The 20,491-nt window shown below is 52.7% G+C and overlaps 1 protein-coding gene across 1 annotated transcript; it reads left to right on the forward strand.

Annotated features, from left to right (window-relative positions):
• The first annotated feature begins 5,623 nt into the window (after positions 1-5,623).
• On the forward strand, positions 5,624-8,179 carry POU4F1 (POU class 4 homeobox 1). The gene is made up of 2 exons (XM_030036630.1): positions 5,624-6,168; positions 7,073-8,179. Exons 1-2 carry the CDS (start codon positions 6,046-6,048, stop codon positions 8,120-8,122), a joined length of 1,173 nt encoding a protein of 390 aa, XP_029892490.1. The 5' UTR covers positions 5,624-6,045; the 3' UTR covers positions 8,123-8,179.
• Positions 8,180-20,491: the final 12,312 nt, after the last annotated feature.

The raw sequence follows: 20,491 nt of genomic DNA on the forward strand, positions 1-20,491 counted from the left end.
TCTCCAAATTTTGGGGAGAGAAGTGCTGGCGCAGGCTGCCCGCCGCTGGCAGGACGGCGGCGCGGAGTCCTTCTCCCCTGCCCGGAGGGTGGCGAGGGGACCCGCCTGCCGCCATCCCCTCCCGCCTGGGGCTCCTCGGCACCCGCCTCCACCTCCTCGCCTAGGATTAACTTAATTAACCGGCCCGGGCCCCGCCGCCGGCCTGCCCGACCCCAGCTACGCAGAAAAGGCCGGGGGAGGCCGAGGTTTCCCTCCCCCGTCGGCCGCAGCCTCGCTCCTTCCCCGGGCTCCCCCGGCCCACGCAAAGCCTCGTCGCGGGGTCCCCCCCCCCCTCACTGTTAACAAAACCTGGTGATTAAGACGCGAAACTAACAAAGAGTTTTTCTTCCACCTTAACCTTGCACACAATCCTTTAACAAATTAATTAATCCTAATGAATTAACACTTCATTTATTTAAACGCGCTACAGTTCATGAATTAAATTTTCATGCAGTGATTAAAGGCTGTTAAAATATGCATGATTTCGTTAAAATTTTATAATAAATCAGGGCAATGTGTTACATGACAAGGCAACTACTTCCCAGCCCCTCGGAAGGTGCTTTGATTCGCGCGGGGCGGGGGGGGGGGGGGGGGGGAGCCGAGCGCTCCGCTCCCGGTTTTGGCAGCCGAGCGCACCCCGGAGCACGGCGAGACCCGGCGGACCACCGACCCCCTGCCCCCCCCGAGCCCCTGGCTGTCGGCGGGCGGGCAGGCAGCGGTTTTCGGCTACCCCATCGCCATGTGGCGTCCTGGGAGCGGGAGCGATCGTGGGCGCGGGTGGAAGCCAGCAGCCAACCGGTCGGTGTGGGAAGCGAGCACGGTCTGCGAGGTGTTTTGCTGGAGGGGCTTCTCGATGTGCTTCTTCATTCCTCCGCAACGCTTAAAAGAAAGAGCGAGAAACTTTACCGGCAAGAGGACCTGCCGTGCTCTCCGCCGGACCTCTGCCCGGCTCCTCCGGTCTCCTTACTTTCCCGAAAGGGGACGTTGTGAACTACCTTGGGACTTAAATCACCATCAAGCGCTTCAATTTTTAATATGACAACATTCTACACTTTGGCTGCAAAAGCAGTTATTGCGGCTTGTACATCAGTAATTAGCAGGTCTTTGCTGATGTAAGGAAAGTCCTCATCAGGACATGGAAATACTTTTTATGCATTCACCCAAAGGGTTGGTTGTTGGGTTTTTGTTGGTTTTGGTTTTTTTTTTTTTTCTTCTGAAGGTTGTTTTTTATCATCTAAAGGGAAAATAGCTTTTACACTAAATGGGATATTGACTTTCTGTGAACTTCACCAAATAACACATGTACTGTAGGTTTTCTCTCAGTGCTCTCACTGACACTCGGGGCAGGACGAATACCGCGACTCAAAAATGTAAAGCTAACGTTTGGTGAAATAAAAATATCCAGAAGGTTTAGAGCGAGCGGTTCTGTAAGATCCACAACAACTTTTATTATTATTTTTTAAGTCGGAATATATAGCAAACTGTGATCAGATGTTAATACTTAATATCCCAAGCTTTAGTAGAGTCATCTTTGGGGAATCCTAAAAAGAGAAATCAAATACAATGGGTTACAGTAATTAATTTAGAAATCGTTTCACTGTGGGAATAAGGGGTTACTTTATTACTTTCTCGAGTTAGGCAGTTCAGTCAATTAAAGAAATCTGCCTATTTCTTGCATTTGAAGCTGGAGAAATCTACGGGAGACAAGTAAATGCGTTATATATATATATGCCTCCTTCCCTTTATTGAGCATCTTGGGCCATAAAAGTAGGGCTGCAGCATGGTCGTATCTCCAATGAACTCGCCCCTCAAAGCCTGCGAGTTTATTGCCATCAGTATTCATGAGCCTGGACGTACCCACGAGGAATAGAAATAACAGCGAACATTAAGATAAAATCTATTACCAGGCCCGTGCGATGCTGAGCCTGGCTCAAGCCGTCTTCCCGGGGAGCCGGCTGCGTGTGGCGGGGAAAGCGGGGGGGCTGCCGGGGCTGGTGGCAGGGGGCCCCGGCGAGCCCCGGGGACCCCCCCGGGCAGCAGCCCCCGCGCTCGGTGGGGCAGGGGGAGCAGAGGGGGCTGCGGCGCGGAGACCGGCGGCAGCACCGCAGCGGGCGTTACGGTCGGGGCAGCATCTGGAGCGGCTGTAATTTTAAGCGTTGCTTTAAAGTTAGCGCTTTCCCTCTTCCAGAAAAAAAAAAAAAAAAAAAAAAAAAAGTGTCCCAAGAACTGCGAAGGAAAGTTTTTCCTCTCGGCCTTGATAAGCGACAGACCAAACCCTGCCTGAAACAAATCCCCTCCTCCTCCTACCTCCTACCCTCTCCTCTCCGCACCTCTGAAAGATCCGGCAAAGTTGGCTGCGACTCCCCATCGCAGCTGCGGCCTCCGGGGGCAGCAGGAGGGACCGGGCGGGAGGCGGCAGCCGCCGCCCCCGGAGCCGCCGGCAGCCCGACGCCTCCCCAGGGTCCGGAGGCTGTTCTGCCCCCCCCCCACCGCACGCAGTCACCCCCGGGCCTCGGGCTGCCGCGGTGGTGTCCCGTGTCCCCCCCCGGGCGATTTTAATGAAGGAGCGAGCAGCACCGGGCAGGGGGTGTCTCTCCAGCCGGGCGGGGCTACTTCAGCCCCCGTTTGCCAAACGGAGGAGAATCCAGCAGGATGCACACGGCGAGCTGCAGAGACAACGTGCCGACCCCCGCCCCTGCCTCCAGAAGACCCCGGGGAGGTGGGACAGAAGACCCTTAGAACATCTAGAGATCCTCACCTCCTCAGCCTCCGGCTGGCGCTCGGGGCGGAGGTGGGAGGGGGGCTGAATTTTCTGCTCTTTCTGGCCGAAAAACCAAGCGCGGGAGCAGAAGGGGTCGTTTGAAAGGCGCCGGAGGGTTTGATGTTCCTCCGCCCAAGGAGAAGGTCTCGCCCACTGGCCCCTGCCCGGGCCGCCCGCCCCCGCTCCCGGCGGTGCGAGCAGGGCCGGGGCCCGGGCTGCCTGCACTCCTGCAGACGCGCCCCAGCCCCCGCCAGCCCGGAGGTTAGAGACCCCGGCCGCAGAGGCCAAGCAGGCCGGCTGGCATGTGGCGAGGAAGGCCGGTCACCGCTTCGCCTAGAAGCCCACCCCCCCCCCGGCCGCCTTTGTCGCCGCTCGCACAGTTTTCCCTGGCTCCGAGCGCTTCCCTTCGGGAAACCTGATGAACTTGACCTGACCGCGTCCCGGCGGGCGGGGGCCGCGCGGACCAACACCCACGCATCCCAGGCGGGGCAGCATCCCACGCCTTCCTCCACCGGGCGAGGAAGGGAGCCCGGCTTCCCCCCGCCCGCCCCGGCCCGGGATCAGCCGAGGAGCCCCGCGGTGTGTGCCGCTGGCTGGCTTTTCGCCGCTGGGAAGGGAAGGCAGGCTGCTCGGGCCTTTCTCCTGGAGCTGGTCGCTTCTCAGCAACTTGGTGAAAAGCGGTGGTGGTGTCTCCCACTTTCCTCCTCCCCTACATCCCTTGCCCAGGAGGCTTTCTGTTTACGAGGCATGGTAGCTTACAAATAGCTATAATAAGTGATATGACTTAATAAAAAAAGAAAGAAAGAAAGAAAGAAATCCACATAAAGTATGATTTGGCTATTCCAATGCAATGATTTCGATACATAAGGAGAGCCCAACCCCGCTTCAGACCGGTGGCTTTCAGTTTCAAGCTCACCCCCCTCAGAGATGAAGTTGCATTCCGCCACCCCAGGGGACGCGGTAATGGATGGAGACCTGGCTCCCTTTCGCACGAGTAATTGGCAGTCGTTCCCTCCTTCCTCCCGGCCTGGATGGGGAGCTGGGGAAGGGCTTATGAAGACAAATGTGGACTTTACCTGGGGTTGTGGTGTGTGCTGTGTGTGTGCGTGCGCGCCTGTGTGCCCTTTCGGCTGTGTTTATGCGCATAAATAAGAGGCGTTCGGGAGAAAGAGAGCAATTCCGATGCACTCCGAGGCTGTCACATCCCTGATCCAAACACCCCGCTGCCTGCCTGCCTGCCTGCAGCCCTGCTGAAACAAACAAGGGAGCATCTGGTCGGTCACCGAGGGCCGGCTTCGGCGTGCCCCGGGGGACGGGACTCAGCGGGGGCCGTGCCCTAGGGAGTCACGCTAATCCCACAGGCACAGTAGCAGAGTCACTCCTTCCACAGTTTTGCCTCCAACTTCATAAGCAGCTGAAAGAAAAAAAAAAAATCTGCTCTAAAACGGGACAGTAACCCCGAATCACTCGTAAAAACAACCGCGCGTTATTAACCCTAGTGTCACTCCTTAACCGTTTCATTCAAAGGCAAGAGTAGTCAAAGAATGAACCACAGAAAAGCGAGAGAGAGAAAGAAAAGAGTAAGAGAGGCAGAAAGAAAGAAAGAGGAAAGAATGGAGGAATGAAGGAAAAAGAAAATAATCGTTTCTCCAGGCTACTTTTATCTTTTTTTTTTTTTTTCTTTCAGGCTGTATAAGATGGAATCGACTCGTTTCTTGCATAAAAAGTACCTGGGTAGCGGGGCGGGGGACGGGACACAGAAAGGACAGAAAGAGAGAGAAAGAAAAAGACAGAAAGACAGAAGGAAGAGAGAGAGAAAAAAGGAAGAGAGAAAAGAGAGGAAGACAGAAAAGAAAGAAAGAAAAGAAAAAAAGGGAAGAAAGAAGGAGAGAAAGAAAAGAAAGAAAGAAAGAAAGAGAATAAAGAGAAGGAAAGAAGGAAGGAAAGAAGGAAAGAAGGAAAGAAGGAAAGAAAGAAAAAAGAAAGAAAGAAAGGAAGAAATAAAATAAAATAAAATAAAATAAAAGAAAGAAAGAAAGAAAGAAAGAAAGAAAGAAAGAAAGAAAGAAAGAAAAAGAAGTGTATGTTCTGTTCGTGATTGTTTCTGCCCCAGACCACGCCAGTGAAAGCTGGGTTTTCCCACGGAGAGGGAGCGAGGGAAGCCGGGCTGGGAAGCCGGGAGGAAACGCACAACTCCAGCTCGGCGGCGCTTCCCGTGCAGGAAGCCCACGCTCCTGGCGGGCGAGGCGGCTGTCACCCGCGGTGCCTGACACAGCCGTACTTGCAACAAAACTACACGGGGCGGGGGGGAACCGCGATCGACCGCCTGGAAGTCGGCAGCCCCCGAGGGCTTCGAACTCGCGGCCGCCGCCGCGGTTCCTTCTCCGGGCGCCGACGCGTAACTCTCGGGAGCGGCGGGGCGCGGCGGGGGGACGCCCCCGCCTGCGGCGAGGGTCCCCGGCGCGGACTCGCCTCTCCCCTCGGCCGCGGCCGGGGCAGCGCACCTCCGCGTTCCGCTCCCTGCCGCCGCTCCGGGGGGCAGGGAAGGGGCGCCCGCCCGCGGCCCGGCCGGCCCCGCCCCGGGGGCGCCCGCCGCCCATCCCCGCCCCGTCGGGGCGCCCCGGGCCGCGCCGGCGGCCGCGCAGCGCGCACGTGTGGCAGCTACAGGTGCCGCAGCCGCCCGGTGCTCGGCGCCGCTCGCTATAAGAGCGGCCCCGGCGCCGCCGCCCCGGCGAGACGGGCGAGGGCTGCGGGAGATGCAACAAGGCGCGGGGAGGCAGGGACCGGGGGCGGCGGGAGGAAAAGGAGGAGGAGGAGGAGGAGGAGGAGGAGGAGGAGGAAAAAGAGGAGGAGGAGGAGGAGGAAGGGGGGGAGACAGCTGATGCCTGTCAAAGCCGGAGCCGCCGCGCTCTCGCGAGAGCCCGCCCGGCGGTAGCCACGGGATGCGGGGCTCAGGTGCGGGCAGAGCGCAGCGCAGCGCGCCCGGCGCCGGGCAGCGGCAGGCAGAGGAGTGAGACGGCGGGGGCCGGAGGGAGCCTCGCCGCCCGCTCACCCACCCACCCCAGCCCCGGCCACCGCGGCAGCGGCGGCGGCGGGGGCAGGGTCCGCCGCGGCACCGCCGCCACCGGCTCCGCCACCGCCACCCGCCGCCGTCGGCGGCTTCCCCCGGCGGGAGGAGAGCGCCCGGAGAGCACTTTTCCCCCGACTTTAGGAGTGTTTGTGGATTTACATGCCAAGCCTTCAAGATGATGTCCATGAACAGCAAGCAGCCGCATTTTGCCATGCATCCCACCCTACCTGAGCACAAATACCCCTCTCTACACTCCAGCTCGGAAGCAATAAGAAGAGCATGCCTACCAACTCCACCGGTAAGGGACAGGCAGCTGCAGCTCTCCTCTTTCTTTCTTTCTTTCTTTCCTTTCTTTCTTTCATTTTTTCTTTTATTTTCTTTTCTTTCTTTCTCTCTCTCTGTCTTGCACACACGCACACACTCTTTCTTTCTCTCTCTCTCTCTTTTCTGTATACTGCATGTATGTGTATGTGCATTAATAAAAAAACCGCTGCGAGGCACATTTTGACAAGCGGCGCTTAATGTTTTTTTCATGTCGTCCTCTGCAATCATCTGAGCGCCTGTGATCTTTTTTGAAAGCGGTGTTCACACGAGTCTCCGACTTCATCCACTTTCTGTATTAATTTTTATGACTCGGCCTCTAAAAAGGAATGCGCTTTATGTGCTCTTGTGTTTGACACAATTCCCCAGCTGAGAGTTACAGATCCATTTCTTCTCCTCCTTTCTCTTCTTCTTCCGTTCCTTTTTTTTTTTTTTTAATTTATTTGTTCCCTTCACGCCCTCATCCTCTCTTTTTCGGATCCCCCCCCCCCCGGCTTCTTGCCCTTTCTACTCTTCGCTTCTTCTTTTCCTCTTTTGCTGCCCCTCCTCGCTTCCCCCCCCCCCCCGCCCCCCATTATTCTACCCCATCCCCTCTTTCCCTTCACTTCCCCGTGCTGTCTGCTGCTACAACCCGCTTCCTCCGTTCACCTGGCTCTTCCCCCCGTACCCCTTTACATACCCCCCCCCCCCCCCGGCCGGTCACCCCGACTTTGCCCACCTCCCCTCTCCCCTCCCGGGCTCCCCTCCCTCGGCTTTCCCCCCTCGTTCCCCCCGGCGCTCCCGCGACGCCCCGCTTCCCTCCCGCCGGCCCCTTGCCTCTCCGCGCTGTGCCCCGCTGCCCTCCTCTCCCCGCACCCCGCTCTGTTTTGTGTCCCTTGCAGCTGCAGAGCAATATCTTCGCCAGCCTCGATGAGACCCTGCTGGCGCGGGCCGAGGCTCTGGCCGCCGTCGACATCGCCGTCTCGCAGGGCAAGAGCCACCCGTTCAAGCCGGACGCCACGTACCACACCATGAACAGCGTCCCCTGCACCTCCACCTCCACCGTGCCGCTGGCGCACCACCACCACCACCACCACCACCACCACCAGGCGCTGGAGCCCGGCGACCTCCTCGACCACATCACCTCGCCCTCCCTGGCGCTCATGCCCGGCGGAGGCGGCGGCGGCGGCGGCGGCGGCGGCGGCCACGACGGGGCGGGCGGCGGCGGCGGCGGGGCCGGCGGCGGCGGGGGCGGCGGCGGCGGCGGCGGGGGCGGCGGCGGCCTCATCTCCACCTCGGCCCACCCGCACTCGCACATGCACGGCCTGGGCCACCTCTCGCACCCGGCCGCCATGAACATGCCGTCGGGGCTGCCGCACCCGGGGCTGGTGGCCGCGCACCACGGGGCCGCGGGGCAGGTGGCCTCGGCGGCGGCGGTGGTGGGGGCGGCCGGCTTGGCCTCCATCTGCGACTCGGACACGGACCCGCGGGAGCTGGAGGCCTTCGCCGAGCGCTTCAAGCAGCGCCGCATCAAGCTGGGGGTGACCCAGGCCGACGTGGGCTCGGCGCTGGCCAACCTGAAGATCCCGGGCGTGGGCTCCCTCAGCCAGAGCACCATCTGCCGCTTCGAGTCCCTCACCCTCTCCCACAACAACATGATCGCCCTCAAGCCCATCCTGCAGGCCTGGCTGGAGGAGGCCGAGGGCGCCCAGCGGGAAAAAATGAACAAGCCCGAGCTCTTCAACGGGGGGGAGAAGAAGCGCAAGCGGACTTCCATCGCCGCCCCGGAGAAGCGCTCCCTCGAGGCGTACTTCGCCGTCCAGCCCCGGCCCTCCTCCGAGAAGATCGCCGCCATCGCCGAGAAATTGGACCTCAAAAAGAACGTGGTGCGGGTTTGGTTTTGCAACCAGAGACAGAAGCAGAAACGGATGAAATTTTCCGCCACCTACTAGGGGCGGGCGGGAGGGGCGGCCCTGGCACCGGGGGCACCGGGAGGGGGGCCGGGCCGGGCCGGGCCGGGGCCGCGGGGGACGCCCACGCACCGCCGCCGTCGCCCGAGACGCCGCGGGAAGCTCCTGGGGACCAAGGGACGATGCAGAAATGAAAACGCGAACTCCTCGGGCGGGGGGGGGGGGGGCGTGCGGGGGGCGGTGGGGTGCGCTATCAATTATTAAGAGAAAGAGACACCGGGACGCCGACGAGAAGCAGCAGGAGGGCGGAGGTAAAAACGCTCTCGAAACCCGTGGGGGTCACTTCTGCGGCCCCATCCCCCCTCTGCCCCCCCACCCCGACAGAAAGCGGGAGAAAGAGCAACTTAAAGCGTAAACACACCCAGACACACACCAATAAATACCGTGACAGCAGCAACCACAAACCGAGAAACCTAAGTCACAACTTTCCGAAGGAAAACAAAACCGACCAACAAACCCGGAAGGCGAAACTGTCGGTGACGATGCTACGTTTGGTTTGGGTCTCTTTTCATTACTTTTCTGGTTTTCTTTCTTTTCCCTGGCTTGGTAATGAATGAGGACGGCGGTGGTTTGGGGGGGGAGGGGTGTGTGTCTTTTTCTTTGCTTGGCTTGGTTTGGGGTTTTTTTTGTTTTATTTTGGGTTGGGTTTCTGTATTTTGGTTTGTTGTTGGTTTTTGTTGGTTGGGGTTTTTTTGGTTTTTTTTGTTTTTTTTTTTTTTTTTCCCCTCGAATGCGGTTTTTCGCGAGGCTTTGGCGATGGGTCTTGTCTGTGCCGGGGGAGCGGTGCGAGCGGGGCCGGGGCCGGGGCCGGGGCAGGCGGCCGCAGCCCGGCGGGGCAGCCGGAGCTCCCGAGGCTCGGGAGCGATCCCTTTCCTCTCCGCTCCCGCCTCGGTAATCCTAGCTAGCTCAAGGAAAACAAACAAACAAACAAGTTACTCCACAGCCCCTTTGTTTCTCTTCCCTGGCCCGCGCGGTTTGCGTTTTTCCATCCACGGCCGGAGACAGGTCCCTGTCTGTCTCTGCAGAGACGCGGCCGGAGGCAGATGCCAAACCTGCCCGAGCAGGGACGCGCTCCGAAAGAACACGGTCAGGTTCATTAAGGCTCGTGGTTAACTATGTCCTCTCCCCTCCCTGTCCTGCTCTCCCCACCCCGTGGCCCCCCCCCCCCCCCCGGCATCCCTACCAAATCTGCTGGATTTCGGTTAGCAGCGGGCTGCGGCGGGGAAAAGGTGCTGCCCCGGCCTCCTCCCGGGGCTGGGGGGTTACCGCACCCGCTACGCGAAGGAGATCACCAGCGCAGGGGCTGAAATGGCATTTGTTTCTGCGGGGGTCTGCGTGGTGGGAACAAACACGCAAAAAACCCATTTGGGCTTCAAAGTCGTTTATTGTAAATAATAAACGTTAGGTAGAGGATGGCTTGGGGGGGGGGGGGGGAGTGTGTGCGTGGGGGGGGTTCAATTTGCACTATCGCAGTCTCCCGGATTGGAAGCGATGATGTTGTTCCGTAATAACGATGCTGGTACTACTAATAATCATCAAGGTGCATTATATGTCTCGCGGATTGAAAAAAAGAAAAAAAGGAAAAAATTGTCAGAGCTCGTTAGGTAAAAGCGCCAGCTACGTGCAGAAGCCATTGCTGGCTCCGGCTGTTACCGAACGCCTGTTAGGGCTTTCAAGTAGCAAGGAATTTCTGAAAAGAAAACACCCTTCCGTTAAAATCAAAACAAACAATAGACTGAAATTATGCATGACCTAAAAAAAAAAAAAGGAAAAAAAAGGCATAGAAAGATCCGTGGTAAAGTCTCGATATTATTTATTTATTTATTTATCTATTTATTTATCTATTTATTTATTTATTTATCTATTTATTTTATTATTATTGCTATTATTATGATTATTATTTGGTGTATCATTGTTTGCAGCGCAAACATTCTATGCATTTTGAAACTGAGCACTAAATAGACTAGCTTCTGGTAGAATCTTTTGTGGATGGTGTAATTTCACAGTTTAACTGCCTGTTTTCACTGAAAACACAAACATTCTTGTCACGTACTTGTATTTAGATTTAAAAGAGGAAAAAAAAGAGGAAAAAAAGGAGAAGAAAGACGATTGTAAATATTTTCTTTAATGCACAAAAAAAAAAAAAAAAGCTACAAACTGCAACCACGTGTGGATCCTGAAAAGTCTCACTGAATAATCTACCTGTCCATGTATGTTTGCTGAGCTTTCTCCTTGGTTGTGTCTTTACTCTATTACTTTTATTTCTATCAGAAATATTTCTGTACGCCAAAATACAACAGGGAGATGCGTCCCAGCATACTTACAAATAAAACAAACGTGAAAACAGAATAGTTATTATTATTGGGTGCATTTAAAAAAAATAATAAAAAAGAAAAAAAATATTTCTGAGACACGGCTGGTAAATTCAAGGTATGGCCGTTAGACGATAAGATTAATTCTACCAAAAAGAAAATAGTGAGAGATGTATTTTTCTGCTAAATCCAGAAATCATTACTTTGAGATAGCTCTTATGTGAAAATCGGTGCTCTGAATAAAATTAACTATATATTAGCTGCGTGTGTTTCTTGAAGTTTATTCTATAACTGCAGAATATAAATCAAAGTAAAATTTTAAGAAGGACTTCTGAAGTATTTCTTTTCAGTTTGCTGGAAAGGATTATGCACCTACAAAATATGTATAAAGAAGAAAAGCTTGGGTGGTTTCAGGTTTATATGTTGTTCTGACTGGCCTAATTGCACTTAATTATGTAACAAGATACTTTATTTTTATTTTGGGTTAATAAATATGAAAATCCTAAACTGATCTCTCCTTATGTTGTAAATGCAATTGTTCATTAGGAACGTATAGGATGCCACCTACTGCTTCGAGTGATCAAAGAACCTCTTTCTATTTTCTGATGACCTGTGACTAGATCAGATGCCAAATGTAAAAAGTTACTTAATAGCTGGGATTATTTCTTCTGTAGACATATTTTAGCCAAATCTTTTTAATTTCGCCGGTAAATCTGTGAATCAAGACACGTGATGTTCAGAAAAGAATAATACGTTCAAAAAGCTGTGACTTTAAACAACTGTTGATGTTAAAAAATAAGCACTAAAGGTATTTTTAAAAAAACATAGATCTCGTCCACCGGAAATTGACTTGTTTCTGTTGTTATTAACTTGAAATGTCATCAGAATTTTTAATAAATGCATTTGTAAAAATATTATTTTATAGAAAAGTATTACCGGATATCATTTTTGGAGAGTCAGGAATGAACAAATGAAAATAATTACAAATGTTGGGGGTTCTTTTCATCTGCCCCAAGCGATTGAAATGTTACAAACGATACCACATTTGTATTATACAGTAATGACCGATGTATGTATTGAAAAGTTAAGGAGTTTGTTTTGTAATAAGTACAATCCTTATCGAGTACAAAGGAAAAAATAATATGTTAATAAAACAGATGGTGAAAATAAAAGCTTTGCAGAGTTTCCTATTTTTCACGGTAGGAAACTGTGCAAAACCGGAATGTCATGCTTTCCGTCGGATGAATCTGAATAGCTCATAAAACCACGAAATACTCATGAGGCACTTTTAATAAACGCCTCACTAAAAATATAGAAAGAGAGAAAGAAAGAGAGAGAGAAAGAGAGAAAGAGAGAGAGAGAGAGAGAGAGAGAAGTGTTTACATTCGTGTTTATAAGGTCTAACCTAAGGACTGCTAAAACTTTTGCATCCGAGGAAAAAAGTAAGAGAGAAAATACGAAGAGACAGAACATGCATTCGCATTTATTCCCCAGCTGTATGCAACCTCCTGCATACAGAAGTGCAATCTGTGACCAAAAATTACGAATTCCCCCCTGCTACCCCTCCTGCCCCCGCTATGATACGGGCCGGGGCCGCTGCCGGGTGGCGGCTGCCACCTCTGAAGGCTCCTCAACTCCAGCATCTGTGACCCTTGCCGAGGACACTTGGGTGCTGCCGTCCCTTGAATGGCCTTTTTCGCCACACCTGAGGGGTCCGGCCGCTTTCCTGAGGTGATTTTCCACTCCTGAGTCCGCAAGACCCGGGCTGGCTCCCGGAATTTCTCCTTAACGCTCGCTCTCCGATTGCTTTCAACTTAGATTAGGCCGTCATAAGTGAATAACAGACACCCACTGCCACGATCGTATTGATTTTTACTCTCCTGTGATATTAAGACTAATTCGGTCCTGGTTCAACAAGTAAAAAGGCTCCCCAGAAGGAGAATGAAGTGTCCTACAGCACAGATTTTATGGTTTATGTGCCTCCCTCCCCGCCCCCCCGTGTCCCCCCTTTCCTCCGAAGAGAAATAGATTTGTCGAAAGATAATTATTTTAACTCTGACGGACTCGAGCGCATAAACCTTGATACGGCCGCTGCTGCCCTGTGTTATTCTGGCATTTCCCAAACGATTTTGAATCCCTCCAGTTATTTATGTCTCGCTTTTCAGCCAGCGCTATTTATTTATTTATTTATTTAAGGGAGGGGGGAAAAAAAAAAAAGCTTTATTATATTTACCTGCTGATTCCAAAGCGGAGGAAAGCCTAATTGATTTTTAAAAGATCAGCAGCAGAATTCTAAACCGCTTGGGAACCTGTTTCCACCTGCCAGGCGAGCGTCTGATTATCGGTAATTATGTTATTTAAGAGTTGATAAAATCCCAGAGCCGGCTGCTGCCCCGGCCCCGGCCCCGGCCTCGGCCCCGGTCCCGGTCCCGGTCCCGGTCCCGGTCGCGGGGGGGACCCACGCGGGGAGAGCGGCGGGGCCGCCGCCGTCACGTGCGCCGCTGCAAACACAATTACGGAGCCGCCGTTAATAATTCATGGGCTGAGATTTGGAAAATTAATAAAATGAATTATAACAAGAGGCTAATTAAAAACTTTAGTAATTGTTGTCGAGACAGCTTGATGGGAGGCGTGCTGCACGAACACCCCCCCCCCCCCCCGCTTCCCCTCCTTCCCCTTCCGCTTTTGGAAAGCATTTTCTTTTTCCTCCTTTGCGACCCCTTCGCACCTGAAGGAGGCTCAGTTTGGCAGAAAAGCAGTGGATGAATATATAGGTCAGCTGAATATATAGGTCCCAGAGACGGGACCGAGGTGGTAAAACGTCAACCAAGCCTCTTTGCATCATGGCAAGACAGATAGGTAGGCGGAGGGTGGATGGGTGGGTGGGTGGGTGGGTGGATGAATGAAATCCAGGGCTCAAAAGTTAATTTAAAATAAGATGTCACATATAAATCTTTGAAGAAGCAGCACTAGCAGAAAGTGGCGCCTGCACCGGCGGGCCCCAGCCCCGCCGCCGGGCGGACAGGCAGCGGCCGGGGGCAGGCAGGGGCAGGCAGGGGCAGGCAGGGCCCCGCGGGCAGAGGCGCGCACTTTCCGCCTTTGCTTTCGCACCGCCGATAGCCGCGGCGGTCGCTGCGGGGTCCCCACCGCGCCTCCTGCGCGGGGGCTGCCTCCGCGGGGGGCGGAGGGACGCTCACCCACATCTCCCCCCCCCCCCCCGCGGGGCGGCTTTCCTCCTGCTGGTTTAAGATGCAACTTTAAGGCGGAGTGAGCGCGGTGTTTCCGCGGGCAGAGAGGGCCGGGGAGCCCGGCCTGCCGTACCGGCGCGGATTTATGGCCGTGTCACCAGCCAAACCCCGGCCGGGAGCTGGCGGTGGCTGATCGCCAAGGGGCGGCTGCGCAGGCAAAAACCTGCTTCCCAAATTGGTCTCTGGACTTCGGCGGAGTCAGAGCCCCTCTGGGAAAGCAGGAGTCCTCCTCTGAACTGCATTTTAACTCCCTCAGCCTGCTCAGCCAAGTGTACCAAAGCGTCTCTAACTCTGGGGGAAAAGTTGTGAAACCCCTCTTTTTAAAAAAAAATACGTGTCGGGAGGCGAAGGGGGAACTACTTAAAAAAAATCGGATGTCATAAGACGTTAATGACTCCGAGGACTGAAGTATTTAAAAGGCTTTATATCAAAATTAAACAAATAATTAAAAGAAAGGCAGACTGCGCCGGTACGTCGAAGATAAATTGTAACTTCGCATTGATTTTCACAAGCGAGCCGCAAAAGTCTCTAAACAGTCTCCTTCAGTGGGAACGCCGAGGGACCTTCCCGCTTGCCCGCGGTGTCTGTCGCACAGAGGGGTTCCCAGTGTGTGTGGGGGGGTGCGGGGGGACACACGGACACACACCGCCCCGGGGCCGGGGCCGGCCGCGGAGACAGGGCTCATGCGGCCAGCACCGAGGTGCCGGGAGGGGTAGAGGCTTATGTGCACCCCTCGCCCGCACAAAAGAAAGCGACCCTTGCGAGGGTGAGCCAGAGCTAAAATACGTAAAAGCTGTGGGTCTGGGTTGGGTTTTTAAAATTTATTTTATTATTTATTTTAAAAATAGATATTCCTTGACAAGGGGATAGCATGTCAGCACGAATACATCTTTTTGCAGGCTGCGTGGAAAGAAGACAAGGCGCCCATATATGTAACTTAGCCCTTGATTATGGTCATTATGTAAACCGAATTACTAACAAAAGTTTGTTTGGTAACTAATTATAGCTCGCTAAATCTCTGCCTCTCTTCACTTCAGCATAATGTATACAAACTTTTGTACACGCGGATCAGAATAAAACAAAGTGTTGACAGCATCCAGCAGTGGAAATTCACTTACACAAGACTTTTTTTCACTGAAGTGTTGACAATAAACATTTAATGAAGGCAGAGACTTGGATGTCTCCAGACAGTGTCAGAATACTTTAAACAGACCATTAGCATGGCTTCTTCTACTTCAAACAGAGCACACTATACCATAACATTATAAAAATACAAAGTATGAAACAAATAATCTGTTTATACAGATATTTTAAGCTGTTTTCACCAGCTCTGACATCCCCTGTATTTAGTAACAGAAACTTACTCATTTCAGATTACTCGCGCTTAAAAAATGTTAAATACAGTTAATGCAATATTAATCGCCCTTTGGTGATATAAAATGCAATATTTTCAGGCAGCTATCGAGCTTTTCTAGAGGAAGAGCTGATGAAAACAGTCACAGCTGAATAGTGGAGAGAAAAAAGCTCTGTATTTATTGCTTTTGTTTGGCTTTTGGCTACAGAGACAGGAACATTCTAATGGGGTAAGGACATTTATTTTATCTGCAATCTATTGCTGCTAGAGCAGGAGTGGCAGATGGGGTTTGGTGTTATATTCACAGAGTAATTTAGAGCAAATCCTAATAACTAATAATGATTTATGTTAATTTCAATCACTTATGTGACTTTATTAAAGCACTGCTGTAAGAGGAAGGGGGGGGGGAGTGTTAAAGGCGAGGGACTGGAGAGAGGCAAGCTGTGTCTGTCTGAAACCGAACCGCATGCTTGCAAGGTTGCTGTGGTGGGCTCCAGCGCAATTTCTGACCCGAGGAAGCAGTGACTAGCACCAGCTACCGCGCACGGCTTGCTTTTGAGACTCTGTATCGTCGGCGCTAATTTCTGAAAAGAAAAGCCCCGTGTAGAAACCCCGTCCACCTACGAGAGGCAAACAAAAATAGAGAGCAGGCAAGAGAAGCGAGAGCGTGGGGGAGAGACTCGTGTTATGCAAAACGTATTGATTGTGTGCGAGGAATCTGCGAGGCTGATGTGCTGGGCTCCCGAAATAATAGAGGAGGCTACTGGCGGAATAGCTAGAAAGACCCCAAATGTGCAGTACGCGAAACTTTTATTCTGGGCTGCTTCGGCGTGGTGGAGGTCTACAGTTCCCTGCTCACGTTGCATCCGCTTTACTCCTCACCGCAAATCTCTAGGATTCTTTTCCCCGGGGGATTTTATCTTCTTATTAGGGAAAAAGAAAATAAATAAATAACAATAAAAAAGCGCGGCTGTTGCAACTAGCCTTTCGTATTTCCCCCTATAATCTTCAGTTTCATTAACAACTGGTAATACTCGAGTGCACACACATAAACACAGGCGCACACATCGGCGTGTGTGCCTTGAAATGAGAGATGTTTGCAAAAGCCAGGGAATCTCAAACCCACTAGTGCTGCTCTGCATAGGATCGGTTTGATGTAGGAGAGAGGAGTACTTACAGGATTTTGAAAGGGAGGGTGCTCTTCGCTTCTGGCAATTTACTTTCCCAGCTACCTTTATGCGTTTTTGTGCCTTAAGGCATACAGTCTGAAAGTAAAACAACATCAAAGCTCCTTATTAACACTATTTTCCTGAAATCAGAAGATGAAGCTACCTGAAACGTTTAATCTAGTGTTAGCTTTATTTCCCAACAAAACAGCCAGAACAAAGTTCAAGAGAGCTGGGGCAGTTATCTACAGGAGACTAAAAGGCAAAGTGCAGGGGGTGATTTATGTTTCCGTCAGAACCCTTGAAATGGATTAAATAAACCTGAAGTTCTGCTGCATTCTCAGCTACTGTATTGTGTACTATAATTCCCGCTTCCAGACAACACGGCTGGGAGTAACCTCCACCCCCGCCCCCCCCCCCCCCCCCCGCTGCCAGGTGCTATAGATGCGAGTTTCCCAACTTTTGGGTTATTTGAAGAAATCTGCCTTTTCTGCTCTGCAAGCTGGCACTGCATTTAAAATGCGACCGGTTTCCGCACGAGGCAATTTTTGCGTTCTCTGTAGTAAACGTTTTACATATAGCAACCCCTTTTTTCCTTAGATGAAAAAAAAAAAAAAAAAAAAAGCGCGCGAGAAATCCCCATTTTAGGGGCGAGGAGTGGTGCTGCTGTCGCTCGCCTCCTCTGCGAATCCAGGACTTTCAAATCCGTGTGCGCGCCCGCCTGCTTTTTGAACTCGATCACGGCGGAGGCGCCGCGGCGCGGAGGAGCGGGCGGGGCGGCGCGGGGCGCGGAGGAGCGGGCGGCGGGGCTGCGCGGGGCGCGGAGCGGGCGCGGGGCGGGCGCGGCGCCGCTTCAGCACCAGGGAGAGCTCCGGCGGGGCGCGGGGCTGCGCGGGGCTGCGCAGGGCTGCGCGGGCGGCCGGCTGCTGTCTGTCTGCACAGAAGCCTGTAATATGTTAATGGCCGTAGGGTATGCCCGAGGTACCATCTCAAGCTGCTTCGCACACCATATGTCAGGCCGTTAGCCACATGGATCTATTAATCAAAGGGGGAGAGAGGGAGAGAGGAGAGAGGCGGGGGGGAAGGGGGCTTTTACTACCCCACCCTATTTTGCTGTATACTTTCTGCTTTCATTTCCCTCAGATATAAAGACCCGGAGTAGCTCGGACACGCAGCTGTAATTCTCTTTTGATCCGCTCTCTTTTATACCTTCGTGTAACCGGCTCAGGTCACCCGCTAGCGAGATTTGAGGGAGGAGGGGGGGAAATGTGGCACGTTCCCCCCGGCAAAGGATTTGGTTTGAAAAGTGCTGCTCAACTTGGGTGACAAAGGGGATCTCCGTCCGCCCCTTCAGCCTTCTCCTTGCGGAGGAGAAGGCTTTTCCTAGCGAGCCAAGAATCACCTCCCCGACTCGCAGCCGGACCTCTGACGGCCCTCGCCACTTTTCCGTGCGCCCTATTACCTATCGCAGCACGTCATTTCTTCGCGGGAGGTTTGTCCCGCGGTGACTAAACCCGCGAGGTCCACAAAAGTACCGGATCCACAAAATCCCCGGGAGCGGGGGAAGAAGTAGTCTCTGTAAGAGAGCGGTGGAAAAGCCCTCGTGGAAGTGAATTTTTCAGGCAGCCGTCAAAGCGGGCCCGGCGGGCTCACCCAAACTCCTGCGGTTCAGGCAAATAAAGATGTACCCAAGGCCCAGGCTTAGCGCCCGGGAAGGTGCGGGGGCGCTGGGGTCCGGCTGCCGCTCTCTGCTTGGCAGCTGGGGTGCTTTGGGGCACTTTCTCTTCAGGGTTAGAACGAACATGCTCACTCGGGCTCCTCCTGGACCCTCTTGGCCAGTCCGGAGGTGACACGCCGGGGCACAGCCCGGGCGATCGACACTCCCAGCCTAATTCCGAGACTCCTGGATTTTTTTTTTTTTTTTTTTCTTTTCTTTCATGACGAATGAGGGGGAACATTAAAGAGACTGACCTTCCGCTCAGGCACATGCCGCCTAAAGTTTTGAAATTCTAGGTTATGACAAAGTGCTACAGCGCCTCAGGAAAGTTATTGAGTGGAGGAGGGGGAAGGGGAGGACGGGACCCCCCCGGTGTGCCGGGACCCCGCAGCAGGGTCCCCGCGTGGGGAGGGTGCGGGGTGGATGGAGCAGATCCCCCGCCCCTGATCTGCAGGCCAAGCGGCCACGCACGTGTGTGCTGGGAATGGTTGAAAAACACCCGGAGAAAGGGCAAGGACGTGGGCTAGACCAGGGACGCGGAACACGAGGATAAACTCTGCTTTTCGGAGGTTTCCGTAAAAAGCCCGAGATCCCCCAGCTGGCTGAAATTCCCTCTGTGGGTACAGTGCATGGCAGAGAGGCAAGTTTGAGGGAAGAAGCGCTTGAGACAATTTCTGCGAATGCTGACGCAGGCTAGTAACCCTATTGATTGTGTTGTATGGTACATTGCACAGGTTATGTCGAAGTCGGTCTTTAAGACAGACTTATTTTCTGATGTTTTTCCTCTTTCGGTGGCTGGAAAAATAATGAGTGCATCTGTGCTTAGATCTAAAGCTGGCACCCATCTTCTGGAACCTTTGCTTTAATACAGATTGCGTTTAACCTGCAAAAAATATGAAAGCCTTTCTAAGCGATACTTTACATAGAGACAGAGGTAAACGCACGGGCTGAGTGTCAGTTGATTCTGCATTTCCACCTAGCGAAGGAAAGGCTCTTATTACCTTTAAATTTTGGTGCACACACCACCCATCATTTTCTTCCTCTATTTAAAAGGTAACCCATATATCTGTCGTTTTAGGTTTCCAAAGACTCGTAACTTAATTCCTTCAGGCTATTCATCAGCACAGTAATTAAACTAGCAAATGGATGTAAATAAAGTGAAATTGGTTTCATGACAGATGAGCCGAAGAGGCCTCTGACATGAAACAAGCCAGGACAATAATTATTTCTGCACCGGGCTATATGAGGAACTCCATCTGGATTTATTAGGTGCTGCAAGTTATTTGCTGGGAGCAGGCAAGACAGGAGGACTCACTTTAATTTGACAGGATTTTTTTTTTTCTTTTTGCATCCTAAGTAGGTTACAGAAATATAAATCTGGAATTAACTTTGGCAGGACTCCGAGAAGCCTCTATCCAATGTAAAAACTCGGCAGTGAAAATAGGTAGTAGGAGAAAGGCTTATTAAACAATTTCCTCCCAAATGCCAAATAGGATAAAATCTACGTTAAAATCCTGCTCTCGAGCTATCCCCTATTAAAAAATAATCTAGATCACCGTGGCAGCCAGTGTGTGCTTCCCTTTTCTACAAATATGCATGCGATACAGCAGAGGCAATGGAAAGAAGGCAAATTTGGAGAGCTTGGGAATTCTGAAAAGCTTCTCTAAAAAAAAAAAAAATCTCAGCTAAATGGTGACTGGTAAGATCCCCCCGCTCCCTCTTCTCTGCCAAGGAAAAGTTTGTACCTGCGGAGAAGAGGGGAGCAGAGAAAGGGGCTGCGAAAGGGAGGGTATGGATTCCGCAAGGCTCAACTGTAATAGGAGCCATCAGGTCCAGCTTGGAGTGGAAGTAATATACAGAATAAATAAAAAAAGGGCTCTCACAGCAGGTGCAGATTAGTCCCTTTCCCCCTGAAAAGATTAGAAACTGACTGCTTTATGCTTAAACGTACTCTCAATTATTTAAGCGCCCCTCCGTGATTAGCAAGTAAAAGTAACGCTCCAAAGCGCTGAAGAAATGAAGCAAGAATAGCAGCGCTTCCCCCAGCTCAGGCAGGCTTTGCAGCACCCGCCTAGCTCCCCGCCAGCTAACAACGCTCGGGCCGGGGAACTCGCTTGGACACGTACACCTGTGGGCTGGGGGGAAAGCGGGGAGGGAGGGGAGGAGGAGGAAGAGGAGGAGGAGGAGGAGGGGGCAGGTTCAGCGTGAAAAAATCCCGCTGTCGGGGCTGTGCAGGCTGCAGCCCGAGCTTGTTTCACAGGCGGTTGGGATCCGTGGGCAGATTTTCCCAGGAATGCTGGACCCTCAACGTCTCTGCCACTGGGAGGGGAAAAAAAAAAAAAAAAAGAAAAATCTCACACCAAAATCCCAACCCCCAAACCCCCAAACCGCCCTCTTTGCATGGGCTGGAAATGAAGCGAGGACGCCTGTGTTTGCATACGGCGGTTTGGTCAGGGTTCGTGTCTTTCTGCAATCAAATCAGAGGCGTTTTCCACCCTTCCACACGGAAGGGACTGCGATAACTGCAAAGCCGGGGAGACATCCTAAAGGGACT

The sequence above is a fragment of the Aquila chrysaetos genome, chromosome 14 (assembly GCF_900496995.4).
Source record: "Aquila chrysaetos chrysaetos chromosome 14, bAquChr1.4, whole genome shotgun sequence".
NCBI lineage: Eukaryota > Metazoa > Chordata > Aves > Accipitriformes > Accipitridae > Aquila > Aquila chrysaetos.

Coding starts and splice junctions, on each gene's coding strand:
- POU4F1 (XM_030036630.1), top strand. CDS start 6,046: ATGATGTCCATGAACAGCAAGCAGCCGCATTTTGCCATGCATCCCACC. Junction 6,169..7,072: donor CATGCCTACCAACTCCACCG/GTAAGGGACAGG, acceptor TGTCCCTTGCAG/CTGCAGAGCAATATCTTCGC.